This window comes from Orcinus orca, chromosome 16 (genome assembly GCF_937001465.1).
Source record: "Orcinus orca chromosome 16, mOrcOrc1.1, whole genome shotgun sequence".
NCBI classification, from domain to species: domain Eukaryota; kingdom Metazoa; phylum Chordata; class Mammalia; order Artiodactyla; family Delphinidae; genus Orcinus; species Orcinus orca.
The window spans coordinates 1,330,583-1,353,573 of record NC_064574.1 but is presented as its reverse complement, the minus strand read 5'-3'; the positions used below and the strand labels follow the sequence as shown (position 1 = coordinate 1,353,573).

The 22,991-nt window shown below is 52.3% G+C and overlaps 1 protein-coding gene, 1 long non-coding RNA gene and 1 other non-coding gene across 8 annotated transcripts in view; 1 reads left to right on the top strand and 2 right to left on the bottom strand.

The window, feature by feature from the left end:
* The window catches only part of GMEB2 (glucocorticoid modulatory element binding protein 2), a 24,449-nt gene extending 8,222 nt beyond the window's left edge, over positions 1 to 16,227 (bottom strand). Inside the window, exons 1-6 of one of the 2 annotated variants that reach the window (XM_049699794.1) lie at positions 16,087 to 16,189; positions 15,136 to 15,196; positions 7,277 to 7,441; positions 6,815 to 6,912; positions 6,137 to 6,264; positions 309 to 412 (exon numbers count right to left, since the gene is read on the bottom strand). In XM_049699794.1, coding sequence (XP_049555751.1) covers positions 309 to 412; positions 6,137 to 6,264; positions 6,815 to 6,912; positions 7,277 to 7,407 — 461 coding nt within the window. In that variant the 5' untranslated portion in view covers positions 7,408 to 7,441; positions 15,136 to 15,196; positions 16,087 to 16,189. Of the gene's footprint in view, positions 1 to 308; positions 413 to 6,136; positions 6,265 to 6,814; positions 6,913 to 7,276; positions 7,442 to 15,135; positions 15,197 to 16,086 lie in introns of both variants that reach the window. The other variant, XM_049699795.1, reaches the window with a different exon arrangement.
* Positions 16,130 to 22,991, top strand: LOC105748675 (uncharacterized). Of its 5 annotated transcripts, none has more exons than XR_004478378.2 (4): positions 16,130 to 16,518; positions 20,376 to 21,944; positions 22,099 to 22,186; positions 22,485 to 22,991. It is a non-coding gene; the product is annotated as an uncharacterized LOC105748675 (long non-coding RNA). The 5 variants fall into 5 exon arrangements; XR_007472325.1 differs by having other exon boundaries at positions 16,175 to 16,899; positions 20,748 to 21,944; XR_004478383.2 differs by having other exon boundaries at positions 16,180 to 16,518; positions 20,748 to 21,944.
* On the bottom strand, positions 19,423 to 19,495 carry TRNAE-UUC (transfer RNA glutamic acid (anticodon UUC)). Its single transcript has one exon. It is a non-coding gene; the product is annotated as a tRNA-Glu (tRNA).

Genomic DNA, 22,991 nt, shown 5'->3' with positions numbered 1-22,991 from the left:
ACGCACACCGCAACGAAGAGTAAGCCCGCATGCAGCAACAAAGACCCAATGCAGCCAAAAACAATAAATAAATTTAAAAAAAAGCAAGACAGAAAGCCCTGCAAGTCTGACAGGGTCACGCGCTGGCAGGGGTGTGGGCGGCCCAGCCCCGGGACGCTGTCCACAATCCTCACGTAGAAAATGCCCCTCATCCTCAAAACGCAAAACCCAAGGAAAAAGCAGTGGCCACAGTGCTCCCCGACATAGGGTCACCGGCCCACCCCTGCCCAGTCCCTCCAGCCGGTCCCCCGCCCCCACGCCCCACCGACCTGAGCATGATGCCGTTCATGCGGATGGCTCGCTTCCAGTCCTTCAGGGTGGACTTGCCGGCCAGGTGCACAAACTCCTTGGGGCTGATGACATGCTCATCGTACTGTGGAGGGAAGAGCAGAGCAAAATCAGGACAGAGCCTCCCCACCGCCCTTCTCTCCTGCCTGACACCACCGCCCCCCCAGAGCTGGCCTGGGAAAGGGGGTGGACGGCAGGGCAGATGTGGTGGAGCCGTGGGCCGGCTCTCAACCTGACATTCAGGATTCAGGAAAGAACCACCATGTGAGACGAGCCTGACCCCTGTGCACAGGGGCTGGAGTGGGGAGCTGGCCTCCTCCTGCCCCAGCGGGTAGTCAGACACTGACCCCCAGCGGGTAGTCAGACACTGACCCCCAGCGTGTAGTCAGACACTGACCCCCAGCAGGTAGTCAGACACTGACCCCCAGCGTGTAGTCAGACACTGACCCCCAGCGGGTAGTCAGACACTGACCCCCAGTGGGGAGGGAGCTAAGTGCTTGGCGCCTCCCCCCAGCCACACACCCAACGCCGGGGACCCAAGGACCCCACACCACTCAGAAAGGCACAGCGCTCTCTCCCTCCCTTCAGACAGCAACTGGCAAACCTCCTTACGCATAACTTATTCCACAAATAATGTACACATATATCACACCAAGTAACAGGAGACACAGTGCACAGGGTCAGCTGTGAATGTCCCTTCAGCCGGTCTGGCCCACCCCTAACGGCACCCTTCACGGCCCAGGAGCATATGTCCACTTCAAAGTCAGGGACCTGCCCCCACTCCTCACAGGTCTGCTAGTTTCCCCCAACAGTGGCCTGAGAAGGTAAAGTATCCTATTCAGTCTTATTAAACAAGAAATTACTGGAACCAAAGAACAAACATAAAACTGCGTTTACTTAGAAAACAAAGGACTTCCCTGGTGGCACAGAGGTTAAGGATCCGCCTGCCAGTGCAGGGGATGCGGGTTCGAGCCCTGGTCCGGGAAGATCCCACGTGCCATGGAGCAACTAAGTCAGTGCACAACAACTACTGAGCCTGCGCTCTAGAGCCTGCGAGCCACAACTACTGAGCTCACGTGCCACAACTACTGAGCCCACATACCACAACTACTGAAGCCCATGCCTCTAGAGCCTGTGCTCAGCAACAAGAAAAGCCGCCGCAGTGAGAAGCCCACACACCTCGATGAAGAGTAGCCCCCGCTCTCTGCAACTAGAGAAAGCCCGCGCACAGCTTTATTAAAAAAAAAAAAGAAAGAAAACAAGCAGGCTGGGGATGGATAAGTCACTGGTCTCAGCAGAGGCAGAAACGAAAGCTCCAACTGTGGCCTGGATGCACAGCTGGGCCCCAGCCAGGGTGCCGGCCGTCCCAGGCGTCCCCTTCCCGGGCGGCTGCCTCTCGGGCGCCCTGCAGTCTGTGTCAGGTTGGGCCCAGGTTACCATGCCGCTGGAGCAAAAGCACCTCCACTCAGCCACACTTGCTCTGTAGCGCTCCACAGATAGTCATATTCTACAAATTGGAGGTTCGTGACAACCCTGTTTCGAGCAAGGCTATCGGCGCCGTTTTTCAAGAGCAGTTGCTCACTTCAGGTCTGTGTGACACTTTCTGGTAATTCTCGCAATATTTCAAGCTTTTTCGTTATTACTATAGTTGTTATGGTGATGTGTGAGCAGTGACCTTTGATGTTACTACTGCCGCTCCGAAAGCTCAGATGGCGGCTAGCATTTTTTAGCAATAAAGTACTTTTAAATTAAGGTATGTACATCGTTTTTAGACATACTGCTATGACACCATTAACAGAGTACAGTCTAGTGTAAACATAATTTTTATATGTGTGAAGAAACCAAACAGTGTGTGTGACTCTTCTTACTGAGACATGGGCTTTACTGAGGCGGTCTGGAACTGAACCTGCAGCGTCTCCGAGGTCTGCCTGTATCTCCAGTGCACTTGGTCGCGGCAAACGCCACCAGCCTGGGAAGCCCCTCTTGACGGAAGCAGCTGTCCTAATTGCCTGAGCCCTGCACTCTTTCTCTCTGAGTCAGGAAGCCACTCATCCCCTCAGTCAGCTGGTCGGGAGCCAGGCCTGAGCCTGGGCAGACAGGCAGAGTCAGAGTCGGAGGACCTCGCTGGCCACTGCCCGAGCCCAGGAAGTCCACACTGGGCCCGGCCTCTGCCCCCACCACGTGACACCCTCTCTGGCCATCGCCTCTGGCCCTGCCCGCACCCGGACACTGCAGCACCACCTGCCGGCCTGTCTCTCCCTTGCATCTTGTGCGCCCCCCATCCCACCTCCCTCTGGGGGACCAGGCTCTCCTCTGCTGGCTGGGCAGGTGTGCCCCACTGTCAGGGTGGGCCAGCTGATCCCACTCACAGCCCTCCAACCGTCCCACCACAGAGCATGCGGAGCCCCCTAGGATGCACACCAGCACTGCAGAGCCCATCACCTTAGACTCACCCAGCTCCTCCACTCTCCACGCCTCTGGCCACCTAAAAGCTCCTCTCTGGAGCCACTTTCCCTCTGCCTGAAATCATTTCTTAGAATACCTTTAGTTACGACTTGCTGGTGGCAAACACACTTTTGCCTGAAAACGTTTCTGTTTCCCCGATTTCTGAAGGCGACTCCACTGCGTGCAGCCTTCCTCTCCTGGCACGAGGAGACCCGCCCTGCGCCGGTCCCCCGGCTCCCTGAGGAGACCCGCCCTGCGCCGGTCCCGCGGCTCCCCAGGAGTCTTTAAAGCTCAGCTGCCAGGGGGTCTTGCTCCACTGCTCTCATTATTACACCTCTTTTGCTTCTAACTTTTAATTCTGCTGTGATTTCAACCTTACAAAATAACTGCAGGTACAGTACAGAGCCGCAGCGGCCCCTTCCCCAGGCTCGCTCTCCACACAGGGCCCATCTCTAAACGCTCGTGGGGTAGCCGCCCTGAGTCCTTCACACCTATTTCCTGAGAACAAGGTTCCTACATAACCACACACAGCTCTCAACATCAGGAAACTACCATTAATGTATTATTATCTGATGCACAGGCAATATTCCAATTTCACAAACTGTCCCAATAACGGCCTTTGTGGCGACTTTTCTCTGATGCAGGACATGGCCTGACTTTGCGCTGCACTGACCACTGCGTCTTGCCTCTGACTCAGAGCAGCTCCTCGGCCCGATGGTGTCTTCCTGACCTCGACATCTGTGAAGCATGCAGGTCAGTGTTTTTGTAGACAAAAATTGTGCCCCTCAGTTTTTGTCTGTCTGACGTTTTCCCGAGTAGAGTCGGGTTGTGGGGTTTTGTCAGGAATGCCACAGAATCCCTGCCCATTCGATCAGGAGGCCGGGATGGAGGCTGGTCCCGATACTGATGCCCAAACGTCATCACATTTAGCGAGTGATCTGCAGGCTTCCCCCTGCCGTTCCTGCTTTGCCTCTGTAAGCAGTACCTCAATGATGGGGGTACCTGGAGACCAACTGTCCCTCATCCAGCTTCCCCTGACTAGTTTCAGCACCCCCTGTGGCACTCTGGCTCCAGCACCCCTTCTACATTTGTTAGTTGGTGTAGGAGTTTAACCTCTCCCTTGTGTCAATGTAAATAAATAACATAAAATACACTGCAATAAATATGGGCCCATAGATTCTTGTTTTTATTTGAATCATAATCCCTAACTATCATTCATTATTTTGATGCTAAAGTGTCCCAGGAGCCAGTGGAAGGTCCTCTGAGCTGGCACCTATATGGATTTTGAAATGTGGCTGGTTTCTTCTTACTCATTCAGTTTAGGATCTGTTAAGTCTCTTGAACTGTGGGCTGCTATCTTTCCTTGGTTCTGAAAGTTCTCAGACGCTCTCTCCTCTCAGAATTCAGATAGATGCATTAGACTTTCTTGTGCTTCCATTTTCCCTCATGACATTTTGGGGGATCATTGTCTGGATAACTTCTTCACTTCTATCTTCCATTTCACTATCTCTTCAACTGTGTCTAATGTGTTGTAAAATCCAACCACTTAAGTGTTCAATTTTAATTCTGTTTTTCACTTCTAGTTTGTTTTTGTTTTTTTTTAAATAGTTAGTTAGTTAGTTATTTGGTTGCACTGGGTCTTAGTTGCAGGAGGTGGGCTCCTTAGTTGCAGCTCACGGGCTCCTTAGTTGTGGCATGCGAACTCTTAGTTGCAGCATGCATGTAGGATCTAGTTCCCTGACCAGGGATCAAACCCAGGCCCCCTGCATTTGGAGTCTTATCCACTGTGCCACCAGGGAAGTCCCTCTAGCTTCTTGTTGTTGTTGTTTTTAATTAATTTGTGTGTGTGTGTGTGTGTGTGTGGCTGCGTTGGGTCTTCATTGCTGTGCATGGGCTTTCTCTAGTTGCAGCGAACAGGGGCTACTTTTCGTTGCGGTACACGGGCTTCTCATTGTGGTGGCTTCTCTTGTTGCGGAGCACGGGCTCTAGGCGCGCGGGCTTCAGTAGTTGTGACATGCAGGCTCAGCAGTTGTGGCTCACGGGCTCTAGAGCGCAGGCTCAGTAGTTGTAGCACACAGGCTTAGTTGCTCCGCGGCATGTGGGATCTTCCCGGACCAGGGCTCGAACCCGTGTCCCCTGCATTGGCAGGCGGACTCTCAACCACTGCGCCACCAGGGAAGCCCTCTTTTATTTCTTGAAGTAAATTAAACATAATTATTTTATATTCTGTGTCTCCAAATTCCAAGCTGCAGCATCTGTGGGTCTGGTTCTTCTCTCTGTGGTTTCTGAGTGCACTCATTCAGGGGCTTTATTTCCTGTGTGCTCAATGTTTTGTTTTGCTTTACTGTGAGCTGCTCCTTTTCTTGGAACTTTGTCTGTCAAAATTACTTGAAACCTGAGATAAAGATGAGTTCTACCAAAAAGGATTTTTCACTTGCTTTTGTCAGATCCCTGGGGGAGCTGCCAGCCAGGAACAACCTACGGCTAAACTCTTAGCTAAAGGTGTTCACACTATACAGGCCACATGTGAATCCTCAAGAGGGTTCTCTCTTCCACCCGGTGCTAAGACATGAGACAGGAGTTTTCCATGCCCTGGGGGATAGAGGGGACGGGGAGTATGTGATTAGCATACTCTCTAATCCCCAACACTGAGGGGTAGCAGCATCACAGGGACAATCTCTGCCCCCAACAACACACCCAAGTTGGGAGCCCTGGGCTTCACCTTCTCATCTCCAGCTCCACGAGGCTGAGAAAATCAGCGTCAGGCAAAGGCTCTCAGACAAAAGCCGGGGTAGGTGCTTGGCCTCCCTCTATAATACACCTTTATTCAGGCCCTGGGCATGACTATTTCCTCCTCTTTTGCCAGCTTAAGGAGGCATCTAGAAGATACATTACGAAAATATCTTAAGTGGCATTTTTGGCTCTTTCCAGCACAAGGTGAGTCTGGGTACCTAAACTACCATGTTGCAGAAAGAGCAGACCTCTCCCCTCCATCTTACTCATGACTGCTAATGAGTCTTTGCAAAGCATCCCTCTCGTTCAACCTGCCCAGCAGAGTCACTGCCGATCCCAACTTCAGCAGAGCTGCCTTCCCAGCCTCTCTCCACAGCTTTGCTCCAGGAACAGAGAATCTCTGCCCTGAGGCTCTCCGTGTGCCCCAGCGACAATCCTGTCTGTCCCTGAAGGCTCCTTCCTTCTCCTCTGCTCTCCCAAGCACGGGATTTCTGCCTTCTGAACTGCCGCCTACAGGTCACACCCGCTGCCGTAGGGGTCTTCTTTTGTTTGCTTCACAGCTGCGGGACTGGGGGCCCCTCCCTGCAGCCCGGCACGCAGGCCTGTGCTCTGGTTGCATCAGAACCCTCACCTGAACACACTTCACATTGATGCCGGGGCACACAAACTTCCTCCAGATCAGGTTGGCTCTGCTGTCCCCGCAGGTGATGGGGTACACGATCTCGGCCTCCAGGCTCTCCTCCTCTTCAGCCATCTTCACTTCTCACCAGGTGTGTCGACAGGGAAAGGGGCAACATAGAAAATCAGTTACAACTTCTCCAAAGCACTTTCTGCAAAAGCACAACATTAACTACCAACCTAGAAACCAGAAACTAAAATCCAGGAGGGACTGAGACAGGACCAAGGTGGGCGGGACATTTCTCATCAGCCCAAAGTAGAGAGCCACTGAAGGAAACAAACTTTGCCTGGCACAGTTCCAGAGAAAACCTATTCTCAACACTTGGAAGAGCTCTGAGGCCTTCAGCGTTAGGCAACAGGAAAAGACCAAAGGTGATAAATCATCTTCACCGCCACTCACTGACAGCTACACTAAGTAGGACCACAAAACCAAGCTCTCCCCTCCAGCCACAGGCCAAGGCCACACTGGAGACTCTGCAGCCAGGGCCTCTGTGGCGCCACCTCTGAGGAAGAGCCCACAGAAGAGCCTCGGGAACCTCTCACTTGTCCCTACTGACGGGAGGACCCCCCCCTCGGAAAGCCACCTCCAGAGCTGCCTACGGGCGCTGCCACGAGAAGGCAGGCTCCCTACCTAACACGGCCTCCTTGAGCTGCGAGGACGCTGTGAACGCGGCTGCAGCAGCTGCCGCGGCGTTTTCCGTCTCCATGTTACCCTCCGTCAGGTCACTCCTGGGAACAGAGGGGAGGAGAGAGGAGACATTAACACCCCCAACAACAGCCAGCCTCGCACTCTGCTGCCATTTCTGCCCGACTTGCCAGTCCAGCCCGAGGTCACGGCACGGCAGGCTCAGGGCCATGCGCTCACCGCGCTGCTGACCCCACAGGCGTTGCTCCTCAGGTTCCCTTGGAAAACCCAGTTCCTAACTGGCCCTACTGTGTTCTTGTCAGAGGAGAAGTTACCGTGCGCTTAGGGGCATGAAGCCATGACCTTGGTGTCGGGAGAAGAGTCGGGGAAGCGTTACTCGCTCCTGGCCGGGTGGCGGCTCTGCGTCCCCTGGCGCCCCCTGCCCCCAGGCCGGGTGCCCATCCTCACCCGTGCGGGGCCAGGTTGGTGGTGACCAGCACGGTCTTCACCTCCTCCATGCCGCTGCCATCCGCCGCCGTGTCGGGCGTCGTTACCACCACCACCTCCTCCATGTGGACGCTCACGTCGGGGGTGGCCATGGCTCAGCGGACAGGAGGTGCCAGGGCACCGGGCCTGCAGGGCAACAGGGGGGCACAGGGTCTGCACGGGGACCTCGCTACCTTCTGACAGAAGCAATGCAAGAGAAGGGCTCTTCCAGGGCCTCGGGCTCTGGCGAGGATGCAGTGAGCACTGAGAAAGGAAGCCCTGGAAGAACCTCGGAGCCATGACAGGCCTGAAAGCCCAGTGGTCACCTGCGGGGGATGGGAAGGAACCAGAATGTGGGCATACGCCTCTGGAGGTGGGTCCCACGCCCTGAACTCAGGGCTGTGCACAGAAAGCCCGCGGAGAGATTTCCCTGGCGGTCCAGTGGTTAAGATTCTGTGCTTCTACTGCAGAAGGCATAGGTTCGATCCCTGGTGGGGAACTAAGAGCCCACATGCTGCAGCACGACCCAAAAATAAACAAAAGAAAGCCCTCGGAGATGGATCCTGTCTCTGGTCTGCGAGACCCTCCCAGGCATTATTGTCTTTGCTGGCTCTGCCCTCCAGCAAGCCCCAGGCCCTCTAGACTCCATGACAGTCACGGCCAGGCAGGCACCGAAAACTCCGGGGACCCAGAGGCACCCCATTGCTCTCCTGCTCTCCATCCTCTGCGCTTGGCTCAGGGCAGACCAGGTACTGATGCATCGCAGCACAGAGGACACGTAAGAGACCTGGCTTTTAGCCAAAGCACGAGGAAGGGCGTTCTGGGGGTCAGAGAGAACGCAGGAGACTGCGGAGAGGAGGGAGGCGGAAAGCGCTTGCCCCCAGCTGTGTGCGAAGGACTGGGTCACTCCTCACCTGTCCGTGTGTGGACCTGACCCTAAATGGCAAACCAAAGATTTCGCGGACCGACCTCCAGATCGACCCCCACCAGGTCTCAGACTGGCCTTGGGTGGCACCTATGGGACAGATCCAGAGAACACTGCACAGGCTGGAAGGCTGAACTGATTCAGGTCCATGCCCGCCCACAGAGGGGGCTCAGAACCCGCAACCCAGCTCCATTTCCTGCTACAACAAAACGCTCCATCCTCCACGGGGTTTAAACAAGAGCCAGAACCTCACAACACAATATTCAAAGTATCCAGAATATGATCCAGAATTATCTAACCCACAAAGAACCAGCAAAGTCTGACTGATTCTCAAGGGAAAAATTATACAAGAGAAGCCCAATCCAAGGCGACCACCGGAACCCACAGTGACCTCAGAGCTGCGGGCGCTCCTGCTCCACACGTGGAGCCAGCCATCCTCGAATGGGCTGCCTCAGGAACCGAAGCCACAGCCTAGTGGAAATCGGAAAATTAAAAACTATAATAACAGAAATAAAAAAATCCACCTGGTGGGCTCAATATCGGAATGGAGATGAGCGAGGAAAGAGATACAGCAATGAAAATAAAGATAGATCAGTACACATGATCTAATCTGAACAACAGAAAGAAGATGGAAAAACAAAATGAACAGAGCTTCAGGGAATGCAGAACAATATAAAAAGGTGGCCATCTGTAACAACAGAGGCCCAGAAGGAAAGAAGAAAAAAGTGTGATGCTAAAAAAACTCTGAAAAAATAATAGCTGAACACTTCCCAAATGTAGTGAAAACTATAAACTTATACATTCAAGAAGCTCAACAAACCTCACACAGGATAAACTCAAAGAAATCTACGCCCAGAACATAATCAAACTGCCGAAAACTAAGGACAATGTTAAAACATCCCCAAAGCAGCAGATAAGAAGGTGTGTATTTCCACGTAAGAATAAGAATTTGAAGGCCTGTGGGGCTCTCCCCTCAGAAGCACAGAGCCCGATGCAGGGACATTCTTAACACGCTGAAAGAAAAGCGCCTCAGCCCGTATTCTACAACAGTGAGAAGACCCTTTAGAAGTGAAGGCACAATAAAGACATTTCCAGATGAAGGAAAATGAAGAGAACGGGCCACAGTCAGACCTAATGCAGTACTTCAGACAGAAGGAAATCACAGCAGAGGGAAGCCTGGAACGTCAGGAATGAAGGAAGGCAACCAAAACGGGAAATATCTGGATAAACACGTAAATGATCGTTCCCTTCAGTTCTTCAGGCATGTCTGACAGCTGAAAGCAAACATTCAACACTGCTGGTGGGACTCAATGTGCGCAAACATAGACCATGTACAGCTTCAAAGCGGACGGTGCCAGGGCCCACACGGTGGTCCTGCTTCTATACCCCTCTGAGGGGGGGGCACTGTTCTAAGCAGACAGAAGAACCAAGTCCTTCAAAATGCGAGTGGGTGAGCAAGCTGCGTATTCCATGCAATGACCTCTGCGAGGCCGTCCAGAGGCAAAAGAAGCGAGGCATGAAGCCACAGAAAGACACGGCGGGGGCCTCCCTGGTGGCGCAGAGGTTGAGAATCCGCCTGCCAATGCAGGGGACACGGGTTCGAGCCCCGGTCCGGGAAGATCCCACATGCCGCGGAGCGGCTAAGCCCGTGCGCCACAACTATGGAGCCTGCGCTCTAGAGCCCACAAGCCACAACTACTGAGCCCACATGCCACAACTACTGAAGCCCGCACGCCTAGAGCCCTGCTCCGCAACAAGAGAAGCCACCACAGTGAGAAGCCCGTGCACCACAACAAGAGTAGCCCCCGCTCGCCATAACTAGAGAAAGCCCACGCGCAGCAACAAACACCCAACGCAGCCATAAATAAATAAATTTATTTATTAAAAAAAAAAAGACAGGGCAGACCCTTAAATGCACACTGTGAAGTGACAGAAGCCAGCCTGAAGAGACCAGTGGCTGCCAGAGGGTTGGGGGGGTGGGCAGCAGGATGAACAGGCGAAGCACAGGATGTTTAGGGCAGTGACACCACTCTGTGTGATCCTGTCATGGTGGATATCCACCATCACGCATTTGTCAAAACCCACGGGATGTACACCACCAAGACGGCGCCCCAAGGTAGACTATGGACTTTGGATGGTTCTGATGTGTCAATGTAGGTTCATCCTTCGTAAAAAAACATGCCCTTCTGTTGAGTGATTTCATTAATAGGGGAAGCCGTGCACGTGTGGGGGCAGGGAGTACACGGGAAGTCTCTAGAACTCTTTCTCAATTTTGTTGTAAACCTGCAAGTGCTCTGAAACCTTAAGTCTTAATTAAAAAATATAAAACTAAAACATACACTGTACAACACCAAAAGTGAACCCCAATGTAAACTATCGACTCTGGTTGATGATGGGTCAACTGGGGTTTGTGATTGTAAGAAACATACTACTCTGGTGAGGATGTTCGTGCTGAGGGAGGCTGGGAAGGGGGTACCTGGGAACTCTGGGGGCTCCTGCTCAACTGTGCTGTGAACATAAACCTGCCCCAAAATGAAGTATGTATATTACAATTCAGCGAATAGAGAATATAGTGGAAAATGCAAAGACAAGCTATAGGTGGAAGAAAATGCTTGCAAATCGCATGTCTGACAAAGAACTTGTATGCAGAATATACAAAGAACTCAACAACAACAACACAATTTAAAAGCAGGCAGAAGTGGGGCCTTCCCTGGTGGTCCAGTGGTTAAGAATCCGCCTTCCAATGCAGGGGACGTGGGTTTGAGCCCTGGTCAGGGAACTTAGGATCCCACATGCCGCAGAGCAACTAAGCCTGCACGACGCAACTAAGACCCGACGTAGCCAAATAAACAAATAATTTTTTTAAATAAATAAATAAAAGTAGGCAGAAGGTTTGAACAGACACTTCACCAAAAGGGAAGTCCAAATAAGCACACAGAGGGACTTCCCTGGTGGTACAGTGGTTAAGACTCTGCGCTCCCAGTGCAGGGGGCCTGGGTTTGATCCCTGGTCAGTGAACTAGATCCCGCATGCCGCAACTAAAGGAGCCCACGTGCCGCGACTAAGACCCAGTGCAGCCAAATAAATAAATAGTAAAAGAAAAAACAGTAAACACACAGAAAGATGCTCAGCATCATTAACCCACAGGAAAATGCAAACCCAAACCATAACGATACCACCACACCTATTAGAACGGCTCAAAAAGTGCCAACAAAAAGCTGGCGATACAAAGACTGTGAGGATGTGCGGCAGCTGGAACTCTCACACAGCTGCTTGGTGCGGCCACTCTGAAAAGGGTCTGGACGTTTCTCAGAAGGCTACGTGTACTCTTATTACAGGACCCAGCAACCCCACTCCTAAGTATCTCCCCCACAGAAACGAAGACTTGGGTTTCCTTAAAAACCCGTACACACAATTCTATGACAGCTTTATTCATAACTGTCAGAAACTGGAAACAACTCAAATGACCCTCAGTAGATGAAAAGAGAAACCTTACAGAAGAGTACTCCTCAGCAATATACGTAAATACAGAAACAAGCTACTTGACATGCGCAACAACCTGGATGGATCTCCAGGGAATCATGCTGAGTGGGTTGCGCACGCAGACCCTGGACGTGTCAGCACCACAATAACGCGAACGCCACCATGAAGTGAGGCACGTGACGTTTTTCGTTTCTCAGTGCATATGAAAGTTATATTTACACTATATTATGGTCTATTATGTGTACAATAGCATTACGCCTAAAAATGACATACATACCTTAATGAAAAAATAATTTATTGCTAAAAAATACTAACCACCATCTGAGCCCTCAGAGTCTTAGTAGTAACACCAAAGATCACGGATCACAGATCACTGTAACAAACATATTAATAATGCAAGAGTTTCAAAAATTCCGAGAATTACCAAAATGTGACACAGAGACCCAAAGTGAACAAACGTTGTTGGAAAAATGGCACTGATAGACTTGCGCGATGCAAGGTTGTCACGAACCTTCAATTTGTAAAAAATACAGTATCTGCGAAGCACAAAAAGTGAAGCCCAATAAAACAAGGTGGGCCTGTAGGCTGTATGAGCCCACTTACATGACATTTTGGAAAAGACGAAACTCTAGTGGTAAGAGAACCAATCATTGGTGCCAGGGGCTGGGGGAGGAGGATAGGCATAAAAGGACAGCACAAGGGAGGTTCTGGGGGTGACGGGATTGTTCTGTATTCCAATCATGGGGGCAGCTACACGATGAATCTATACAGGTGTTAAACTCACAGAACTGTACACCAAACAACCATAAAAGTTTACCATTTGCGAATCTTTTAAAAAAATTAAATTGGCCAAAAAAAAATGCTACTGTATCCTGGCATATATGGTCAACTGATTTTTGACAAGGGTGCCAAGACCATTCAATGGGGAATGGGGACAGTCTCATCCATATGTGGAGCTGGGACAACTGGACATCTGCAGGCAAAAGAATGAGGCTGGACCCTTACACCACAGACAAAAATTAACATAAAACGGATCAAAGATCCAAACATAAGAGCAAATACTGTAAAACCCTTAGAAGAAAACACAAGGGAAAATCTTCCTGACACTGGATTTGGCAAAGATTTCTTTTTCTTTTTCTTTTCTTTCTTTGTTTCTTTGTTTTTGGCTGCACCAGCACAGCTTGTGGGATTTTAGTTTGCTGCCCAGGGATGGAACCCAGGCCCTCGGCAGTGAGAGCGCAGGGTCCTAACCACTGGACCATCAGGGGGTTCCTGGCAATGATTTCTTGAATATGACACCAAAAGCACAGGCAACAAAAGAAAAAACACATAAATTAGACTCCGTTAAAATTAAAAACGATTGTGCATCAAAGGACACTCTCAGGAGACTGAAAAGACCACCTACACACTGGAAGAAAGTGCCTGCAAAGCACGTGTCTGCCAAGGGATTCACATCCAGGATGCGGCTCGACAAGAGCAAAACAACTTAAAGCATGGGCAAAGGACTCTGGGTAGACATTTCTCCACAGGAAACATGCAAAGAACCTGTACGCCACTGAAAAGATGCCCAACATCCCTAATCACTAGGGAAATGCACACAAAAACCACAAGGAGACACCACTTCACACCCATCAGGATGGTTATTATAAACAAACGGAAAGTACATGTGGTCAGCATGCGGGGAAACTGGAAACACTGTGCACCATCAGCAGACAAGCAAAACGGTGAAGCCGCTGTGGAAATCAGTCTGGCAGTTCCTCAAAAAGCTACACGTAGGGGGGCTTCCCTGGCGGTCCAGCAGTTAAGACTCCGCGGTTCCAATGCAGGGGGCACGGGTTCAATCCCTGGTTAGGGAACTAAGATCCCACAAGCCGCACGTTGGCCAAAAAAAAAGACCACTTTAAAGTCGCCCTTAAAGTAACGTTGCTCCGTGGTGCTTGGCTCTCACCGAGGTACCGCTGCTTTCACCGGGTGGACTCCAAGGGGGCCAGAAAGCCACGCTTGAGCTCAAAGCTGCAGAAAGGCAGGGACCCACCCTATGGGCGGCTGTCCTCACCCACATCTCAAAACCGCACAGAGCGCTAAGCAGTGGGAACACACAAACCGGAATTCCTGCCTCTCCAATATCAAGTTTTCAAAATTCTTCTTTCCCAATTAACCTTGAGGCAAAGAAGATAGGAGGAAGTATTTCTAAAGTAGCATTCTTAGGCATAAATATACAAAAACAGGACAAAAATGTGAGTGTGCGGTCAGTACATTGGATTCAGATCTGACTTTCCGTTGTCTTCCAAATAATCACAAATATTTTTTTTTGATAAAAATACCACTAGAAACATAGCAGAGGTCACAAAGCAGTGGCCCACAGACACAACTTTTATTTTTTTAATACTTATTTATTTATCTTGGCTGCGCAAGGTCTTAGTTGCGGCACGCCGGATCTTCACTGCAGCATGCGGGATCTTTAGTTGTGGCATGCAAATTCTTAGTTGCAGCATTCATGCGGGATCTAGTTCCCTGACCAGGGATCGAACCCAGGCCCCCTGCATTGAGAGCGCAGAGTCTTACCCACTGGACCACCAGGGAAGTCCCAGCACAATTTCTTTGATTCTCACTGTGTTTCAAAATTTTTAATTAGTTGCCAGCTTTTTCAAATTTTACAGGGTTCACATTTTAAAAATCAGATTTCCGGCTTCTCTTGAAAAATGTCACAAGAATTCATCCCTAGAGGTGGTCCCCCTAGTCCTGCATTTCCTTGAGAATCTGGGCTTCCTGGCCCTGCCCTCCTGGGGGCGAGGGGGGCGCAATGCACTAGCTGACCAGTCTCGACCACACCCTGCGTCACACCCAGCCAGGACGCACCTGGCTCTTAAGTGTATGATGTATATGTACAAATCCCCGCCCCACCCCGCCCCCCGTCCAGTATGTCTTCCCAAAGTTTTATACTTCCTACAAAGAAACAATTTTTTAACAGTCTGCTTAATTTATCTTGTTACATTTGGAATTTATTTAATCCATTTGGTTTTACCCGAAACGGACTGACATACACTGTTGGTGGGAAGGTAAATTGGTGCAGCCACTATGAAAACGGTAGTACCCAGGTTCCTCAAAAGACTAAAAATAGAACTACCATATGTTCAGCAACCCCACTTCTGGGTGTACATCGGAAGGAAAACAAATCAGGATACCCAAGAGACACCTGCACCCCATGTTCACTGCAGCATTATTTACAATAGCCAAGATATGGAAGCAACCTAAATGCCCACGGACAGATGACTGAATAAAAATTTGGTATACACATACAATGAAATATAACTTAGCCTTAAAAAAAAAAAAGGAAATTCTGCCATTTGTGACAACGTGGATGAATGTAGAGAACGTCATTCTAAGGGAAATAAGCCAGACACAGGACAAAATACTACATGCTACCACTTACATGAGGAATCTATAATAGTCAAACGCGGAGAAGCAGACAGTGGAATGGTGGTTGCCAGGAGCTGGTGGAGGGGGAATGGGACACATCAAAAAGTACAAAGCTTCAGTTATGCGAAATGACTAAGTCCTAGAAATCTAAGGTACAGCATAGGACCTGTGGTTAACAATATCGTACTGTATACTTAAAATTTTGCTAGTTAAGCGTTCTTATCACAAACTAATGAGAGCGGGAATAAACTTCTGGAGGTGATTGACAGGTTAATAGCATAGACTGTGGTTTTACGGGTGCACACTTAACTCATCAAGTTATATACTTCAGTTATGCACAGATTTTTGTAAGTTAAAAAATACTGATGTAACTGTAACTGTATTTGCAGTGTTAGCAAAGAAAGAAAACGTTGATTCACTGGAAGTGTCGCTCGACTACATGAACTATAAAGTTAAATATGTGACAGGTCATTACTGGCAATGGACCCATAGTGATTGGTTCCTACCACGGGGACCAAGGAGATACGGGTCTCACCAAAGGGTGGCACGCACGCAGCCCCCACGGGAAAGGGGGGGGCATTCACCAGGCCCCCACGAGAGGGGGTGTATCCACAAGGCCCCCAAGGGAGAGGGACATCCACAAGGCCCCCAGGGAAGGGGAGAATTCACGCGGTCCCACGGGAAGGGGGGTAGCCACGTGGCCCTCTCCACGCAGCCCGGCCTAAGGCCCTCCCCGGCACCCGCAGCCCGCGGCCCGCAGCCTTCCGGCAAGATGGAGGCCGCGCCGCCGCCGACGCGCCTGACGCGGGCCCGTGACGCCCGTGACGCCCGCCGCGCGCCGCCGCCCCTCCCCCGCTCCCCTCCCCCCGCCGTAACGTCCTGACGCTCCGCAGGGACCCCTGACTGGACGGCGGCGCGCGGCGGAGCGAGAGGCCTCGCCGCGGGGGGGGCGGCGGGCGCTTACCTGGGCCGCGGCCGGGCCTGCGCGGGCGCCAGCGGGCGGGCGGCGGCGGCGGCAGCGGCTGCGGCGGCGGCGGCCGCGGGCTCCGCTCCTTGTTGGGGATTCGGCGGCGGCGGCGGCGGCGGCGGCCCGGGCGCGCGCTTCCTAGTGACGCAGGCGGCGGGGCCGCGCACGCACGGGCAAGGGCGAGCCCGGATATTTATTTGGCGCTCAGCGGGAAGCGGGAGGTGCCGAGAAATAAGGCCCGGCTGGGCCCGACGCGCGTGCGCGCGGGCGGGGGCGGGGCCGGAGGTGGGTGCTTCTGCCCGTTAGCTGGGCGGCTGCTCCGCGCCCCGCCCGCTGGCTCACCTGCCGGGACTGGCCGACCTACCCGCTCGGCGCGAAATTCCCGGGGAGAGGGTGCGTAGGGGGACGCGCTTAGGGTTGGCGAGAAAGGTGAGTGACCTGCCCGCGTGTGCAAAGGGTCTCCCCAGAGGCAGGCGGGAAGGCTGCCCCGGGAGTCGTACAGTCCGAATCCTGCGATTATCATGGCTTATTTTTGTAGCAAGCGTTAAAAACGGCTTTAAACATCCTCACTTCTGGATCCGCGCGGCTCCCCCCAGTGTTCCTGTGTCGACCCCCAGCCGCGCTCCCCTGTGCTGTAGTCACTGGCCACGTGTGCTCATTTCAATTTACGTTAACTGAAGTTAAAATTCAGTTCCTGCGCTATCACAGAGGCATTAAAAGCCACCCTGATGAAGGGTTAGGAACGCCCTGAAAACGCTCTTTTTTAATGGCTGGAGTGCAAAGTCCCTGCGTTTTCCAGAACGTGGGAAGGTTAGCATCACTCAGCTTTCCTGGAGTTCCTTTGACTTGGGAGCGAGTACAAACAGGCCTTGCTGTTTGATTGAAAGGTGCATTGGGGGCCCAGGGGGTGGTGAGTGGGGTCACCTGCCCTGCCCAGGCCGGGGCACTTGTGAGGCATCCTGTTCCTGCCCCAGGACTCCTGGAGGAAGCGCTGCAGCCGTGGTGGCGTTGGGCACATCCCCACATCTCCCTGTGCTCTGTCTCCCCACCTGCACCGGGCAGTCAGGGGGACCCAGAGGGTGGCTGAGGCTGGCTGTTCTCAGACCAGGGAAGGCACGTACGAAGTTTCCTCGTGTGTGGTGTCACTGCTCTGGCAGCTGCGGGAGACTCCGGTGCCCAGTGAAAGGCTGCGGGGTCTGCGGATGCTCCCTCAGGAGACAGAGAAGGCAGAAAACAAATGCCTTCTTCAAGACCAAGCCGTGAACCTGTGTTCATACTTAGGTAGGAAGACCACTGAAGGCCATTTCCCAGACTGGGAAGTTTCAAGCAAACTTCATTTCAGGGATGTTATAATTGGGAGAGTTATCGCTTTCATTCTGTTTTCAATAATATAGAGTGTACTCAAGCAAGTGATGAAGAAGTCACTGTTTTTAAAGATTAAACTATTGAGCCTATGTCAGTGCAGCTATTTTATTATCTGGTAAATACAAGAGCAGGTGTGTCTGGTCTGTGCATATCATTTATTTGAGTTTCCCTGTCCTCACGTTCCGGAAGTAAATGCCCATAAAGTCAAAGGGAGAGGGCTTCCCTGGTGGCGCAGTGGTTAAGAATCCACCTGCCAACGCAGAGGACACGGGTTTGATCCCTGGTCCGGGAAGATCCCACGTGCCACGGAGCAACTAAGCCCGTGCGCCACAGCTGCTGAGCCTGCGCTCTAGAGCCTGTGAGCCACAGCTACTGAGCCCAACTACCGAACCCCACGTACCTAGAGCCCGTGCTCTGCAACAAGAGAAGCCACTGCAATGAGAAGCCCACGTGCCACAAGGAAGAGTAGCCCCGCTCGCCGCAACTAGAGAAAGCCCGCGTGCAACAACGAAGACCCAACACAGCCAGAAATAAAATAAATTTTTAAAATTAATTAACTTTAAAAAAATGTTAAAGGGAGAAAGCTCAGAAGGATGCAGGAGGCAGACCAGGCCAGGTCTTGCTGCTGCACAGTTGGGGTGAGCTGTGGCCGCTGGCCTTGGAGTCTGGGCACCCCAGACTCCCCAGTCTGAGTTTCCACTGCTGCGTGGCCTCCACGTATTTCTGCCACAGGACCTCAGGCCTGGCATGTGAACCTGCGCTCACCTTTTCTGCCTCCGCAGCATTGGGCTCTGCCTGGCTGACAGGATGGATTAGTTCCTCCTGGGGTCTGGGGTGGTGATTTCTCCCCTGTGCTCCCAAGGGGAGGGGAGCTTCCACTCTTGGTTTACTACAGAGGAAGGTAAACCAGGAGAGACTGTCATCGTGGGCCCAAGGATGCTGTGGGGTTGTCATGCCCCACCCTCTACTTGGGCTCCACCACACACAGCCCCTGACCAGACTGGAAGCAGGACCACGGCAGGCCCGGCTTACCCATCAATACCCTGGCCCTCCCTTCCTCCACTCTGCAGGCCCTGAGGCCCAGGACCTCCTGCCTGGGGGAGGGTGGCACACGCACTAAGAATTACAGAACCGTGCATGGGTAAAAGGTGTGTTTAAGCTCAGGACAGACCATTCAACCCGTGGAAGAGTATGAAAGGTTTATTGATATGGTTTCAGATTCACAGTGCAGCCAACCTTTAAGAAACTACCCCTCATCTAGCTTTGGTTTAGTATTAAAGACCAAGCTATTGAAATAGTTTCTTTTTCCAACCATATATCTGTGTGTGGCTAGATTTTTTTCTCATATGCTTCAACCATTCTCACTAATTCTTTTCTTTTTTAAGGAAACCTCACTTATTCATTTTAAAATGTTAACATGTAATGGGTGTATCATTTTTTAGTGAATTACTGTTTTTTTTAATAAATTTATTTATTTTATTTATTTTTGGCTGCGTTGGGTCTTCATTGCCACGCGCGGGCTTTTCTCTAGTTGCAGAGAGCGGGGGCTTCTCATTGTCGTGGCTTCTCTTGTTGCGGAGCATGGGCTCTAGGCGCACAGGCTCAGTAGTTGTGGCGCATGGGCTTAGTTGCTCCGCGGCATCTGGGATCTTCCTGGACAAGGGCTCGAACCCGTGTCCCCTGCATTGGCAGGCGGATTCTTAACCACTGCGCCTCCAGGGAAGCCCCTGAATTACTGATTTTTTAAAATATGTATTTGGCCGCGCCGGGTCTTAGTTGCACCGTGCGGGATCTTTAGTTGCAACATGCAGGATCCAGTTCCCTGACCAGGGGTCGAACCCGGGCCCCCTGCATTGGGGGCGTAGAGTGTTAACCACTGGACCACCAAGGAAGTCCCTGAATTACTGGCGGGTTTTTTGTTTGTTTGTTTTAATTTTTGGCCGCGCCACATGGCTTGCGGGATCTTAGTTCCCTGACCAGGGATCGAACCTGCGCCCTCAGCAGTGAAAGTGCGGAGTCCTAACCACTGGACTACCAGGGAATTCCCTGAATTACTGTTTTTTTAATTTCTGCGTTTTAATTCCCAGTGTGGTCCCTGTCGACCCGAATAGCCCACATAAACAGAGCTCTTTGGGGGTCCTCCATAAACTTTAAAATTATAAGAGGTCCCTGAATCCATAAAGTTGGGGAAGTTTTCTCAGAAATCCTAGTACATCCATGAAATAGATGATTGTCCAACGCTTGAAGCGATGTTTGTGAGGACGTAGGGTAAGTGCGAACACATCACTGTGCGCGTCTCAGAGGTCTGAACTCGGGCTCACTTCAGCACCTCTTGAGGGGTAGGTCCTCTCCAGGGGAAGGAGTTTGGTGGATCAAGATTTTTGTCTTTATACTGTGTAGTCTGCAGTGAGCATGTATTATGTTTGTAACCAGAAAAAATGTTAACGTCATAAGGTGATGCCTACTCTGTTTTCCTCATAGTGGACCTGGTGAAGGTTAAAAACTTTTTTTTTTTTTTTTTTGCGGTACGTGGGCCTCTCACTGTCGTGGCCTCTCCTGTTGCGGAGCACAGGCTCCGGATGCGCAGGCTCAGTGCCCATGGCTCACGGGCCCAGCCGCTCCGCGGCATGTGGGATCTTCCCGGACCGGGGCACGAACCCGCATCCCCTGCATTGGCAGGCGGACTCTCAACCACTGCGCCACCAGGGAAGCCCGGTTAAAAACATTTTAACGTGCTTTAAAAAATCATAAACTACCATATGTAACATAAGGTTGTATTGACTAACATGCATTTTCTCACAGGGCAGGGCCTGGGTGTCTCTGGAGTGAGACACACAGATGTAATAAGCACTCGCTAAACTCATGTTGAATACACAAATTAGTGCATGGATGTTTTAAAGTTACGAATTATGTACCTACAGCTGCTGCCTGGGATTGACTTGTGTCCTCCAGAGATGTGGTGACATCACAAGTCCCAGGACCTCAGAATGAGCCCTTATTTGGAACTAGGGTTGTTGCAGGTATAATTAGTGAAATAACAAGGTCGTGTTGGATTGGGGATCCCTAATCCAGTGACTGGTGTCCCATAGGGACAGACACACAGAGGGAGAGGCAGAGACACATGTGCTGCGTCCACAAGCCAAGGATAGCCAGTGTCCAGCAGAGCCCAGGCTCAAGTTCCCAATACCTGGGGAGGCCCCCACTGCGTGGAGGCTGGCACTGCTCATCACAGCGCCAGCCACCTGCAGGGGATAGAGGTCCAAACACTTCGTTCCTGGCATCCTGACATCCAGGTCGCCAAGGAGAGCACGAGGCAGCTGAGCACCGACAGGACAAGCTTTACTCAGGAGAGAAGAGACCAGGTCGGCTTCCGCCGTGGGCCTCGTCCCCACGCTGGGTCCTCCCCACCCTGCTGGCCTGCACGCACCCATCTTGTGCTGCAGGAAGGACCTGACCCCTCCTGAGGAGTCTGACATGCTGAGCGCTGGGGGTGCGTCCATCTCATAACCGGAGGGAGGTCCCCACACAGGCTCTAGGGGCCCCCATCTATTGAGAAGAAACGGTGCCGTTTGTAAGTGGCCCTTTGTGGGCGGAGAGACGGCCTTTCCCCGCAGCTGAAGCTGGGAGGGCTGGTCCTGGTCCTCCCCTCCCCTCCAGTCCCGACAGACGTGGCCTGGCAGCACCTGACTTCCAGCTGAAAGGAGACACCTCTGTGGTTTCAAGGCCCCCAGTTTGTTGCACACGTTACAGTCGAGAAAACTAATACAACTGCCAAAGAGCCCAATAATTTTTCCTCAGCAGCAAGAGAAGCAGCTGCAGTTCGTACCGTCCCTTCTACTCAGCCACACCCGAGCTCGCCCGGCAAAGACGTGTGAGGGGCTGGAGGGAGGCCCCGCTGCCACAGGCGTCTGTCTGTGCTCCCACCTTGCCTGCCTCGCTGGACACCACTGCTGCCCCCAGGCACCGAGCCAGCACCCACTGTGTCCAGAACTCATAGGGTCATCAAGGCAGAGTGTCTGAGGTTTTGATACCTGTCCCCAGAGTCTGTGACATTCCTCCTTTCCAAAGGTGGGGCCTCACCCACCCCACCCCCGCCTTGAGGGTAGGCTGTTCTTAATGACTCACTTCTGCTTCCGTGACTAGTTCACCCCCACGTGAGCCAGCCGACTTGGAAGAGGGTACTCCAAGCCCACGCAGCCTCCAGACAACCCCCACTGATGTCCTGACTCCTGAGAGGCTCTGTGCCAGAACCACCCAGCTCCTGGAGTCCTGAGCCAACAGAAACGTGTTTGTTGTTCTCAGCCACGGCTTGGACTCACTTGTTACACAGCACGAGGTAACGAGTACAGCCCTGACTGGCTCCCCAGGAGTCCCCCGTTTGTTAAGGAGGAGCGTGATTGCTTTTCTGCAAAGGATTCCCCATCATCTCCCAACCTCAGAGGCTCCATATGGTGACTGTCCCTCAGTGCCTTACCAGGGCCGCCTAAGGGGTAAGGGGCCCTGACCTTGATCAGCTGCTCTTCTGGGAGTTCCAGGGCTGTGCGCTTCTATGTGGTGAGCATGTGTCTGTGAACCCAGATGACAGGCATGCATAACTCACACCTCATAAAAATATCTTCCATGTATTTCCTTCCACTCCTGCAGATTTCTGATGTCTCCACCTTACTGGAGGCTGTGTGTCCTGGGTTCTGACTTTCCCACCTCTCCCTGGACAGGGGAAGGTGGGGAGATGGTGAGAGTTCCCTGGAGCCTGGGGAAGTAGCTAGGACTGCCCCAGGAGAGGGCTGTGGGTTTGGGGAGAGGTGAGTGGGTCTCTGGGTCCTGGGGAGCAGGCGTCTCTCCAGGGCCTGTACCTGAGGTCCATGTGTAGACCCGAGCACGGCTCAGCGTGGACATTACCAAACATGCCTCCTCCCCAGCAGAGGGGTCCCTCCCTGCTGGGCACCCCAAGGGGCAGTTCGGGTCCCCTAGGACAGACATGTCCACCAGTGTGAGTCACGATGTCTGCTTGTCTCTTTTTGCCACTGCAGGTCCCCATGTTGGGGCCAGATCTGTCTGTGAACCGTCAGCTGCCCAACGGGGTCCACAGAGTGATGGGACACACCCTGGGATTCTAGGACCACCCCCCATCCAAGCAAGACCCACAGCCGTGGTGAGAAGGGCAGGCCCCAGACCTCAGACCCTGATCTTCCTCTGCAGCGGCAAGCTGAGAGCCCGGCCCACAGGAGGGCGCAGCCCTGGGGGAGCTGGGGCAGCCCCACCTGCAGCCGAGGTCCCAGCCTCCCCCCTCCCACCCCCACTGTCTCCTGGGGCTCCGGAGGGGAAAGTGGGCTTGCGTGCTGTTTATATGCTCTTTTCTTAAAATCGCCATCGTCATGAGAACTGTTCGCAGTTGTGGTGATGACACACAAGGGTGGGGTTTCCAGGGGGACGCTTGCACAGGCAGTGGCCTCACAGCTCATCTGACCCCACAGATGCAGGACACACGCTGGGAGAGTTCAACTGTTTCTTAAACACACACATTTGTTTAAATTGTT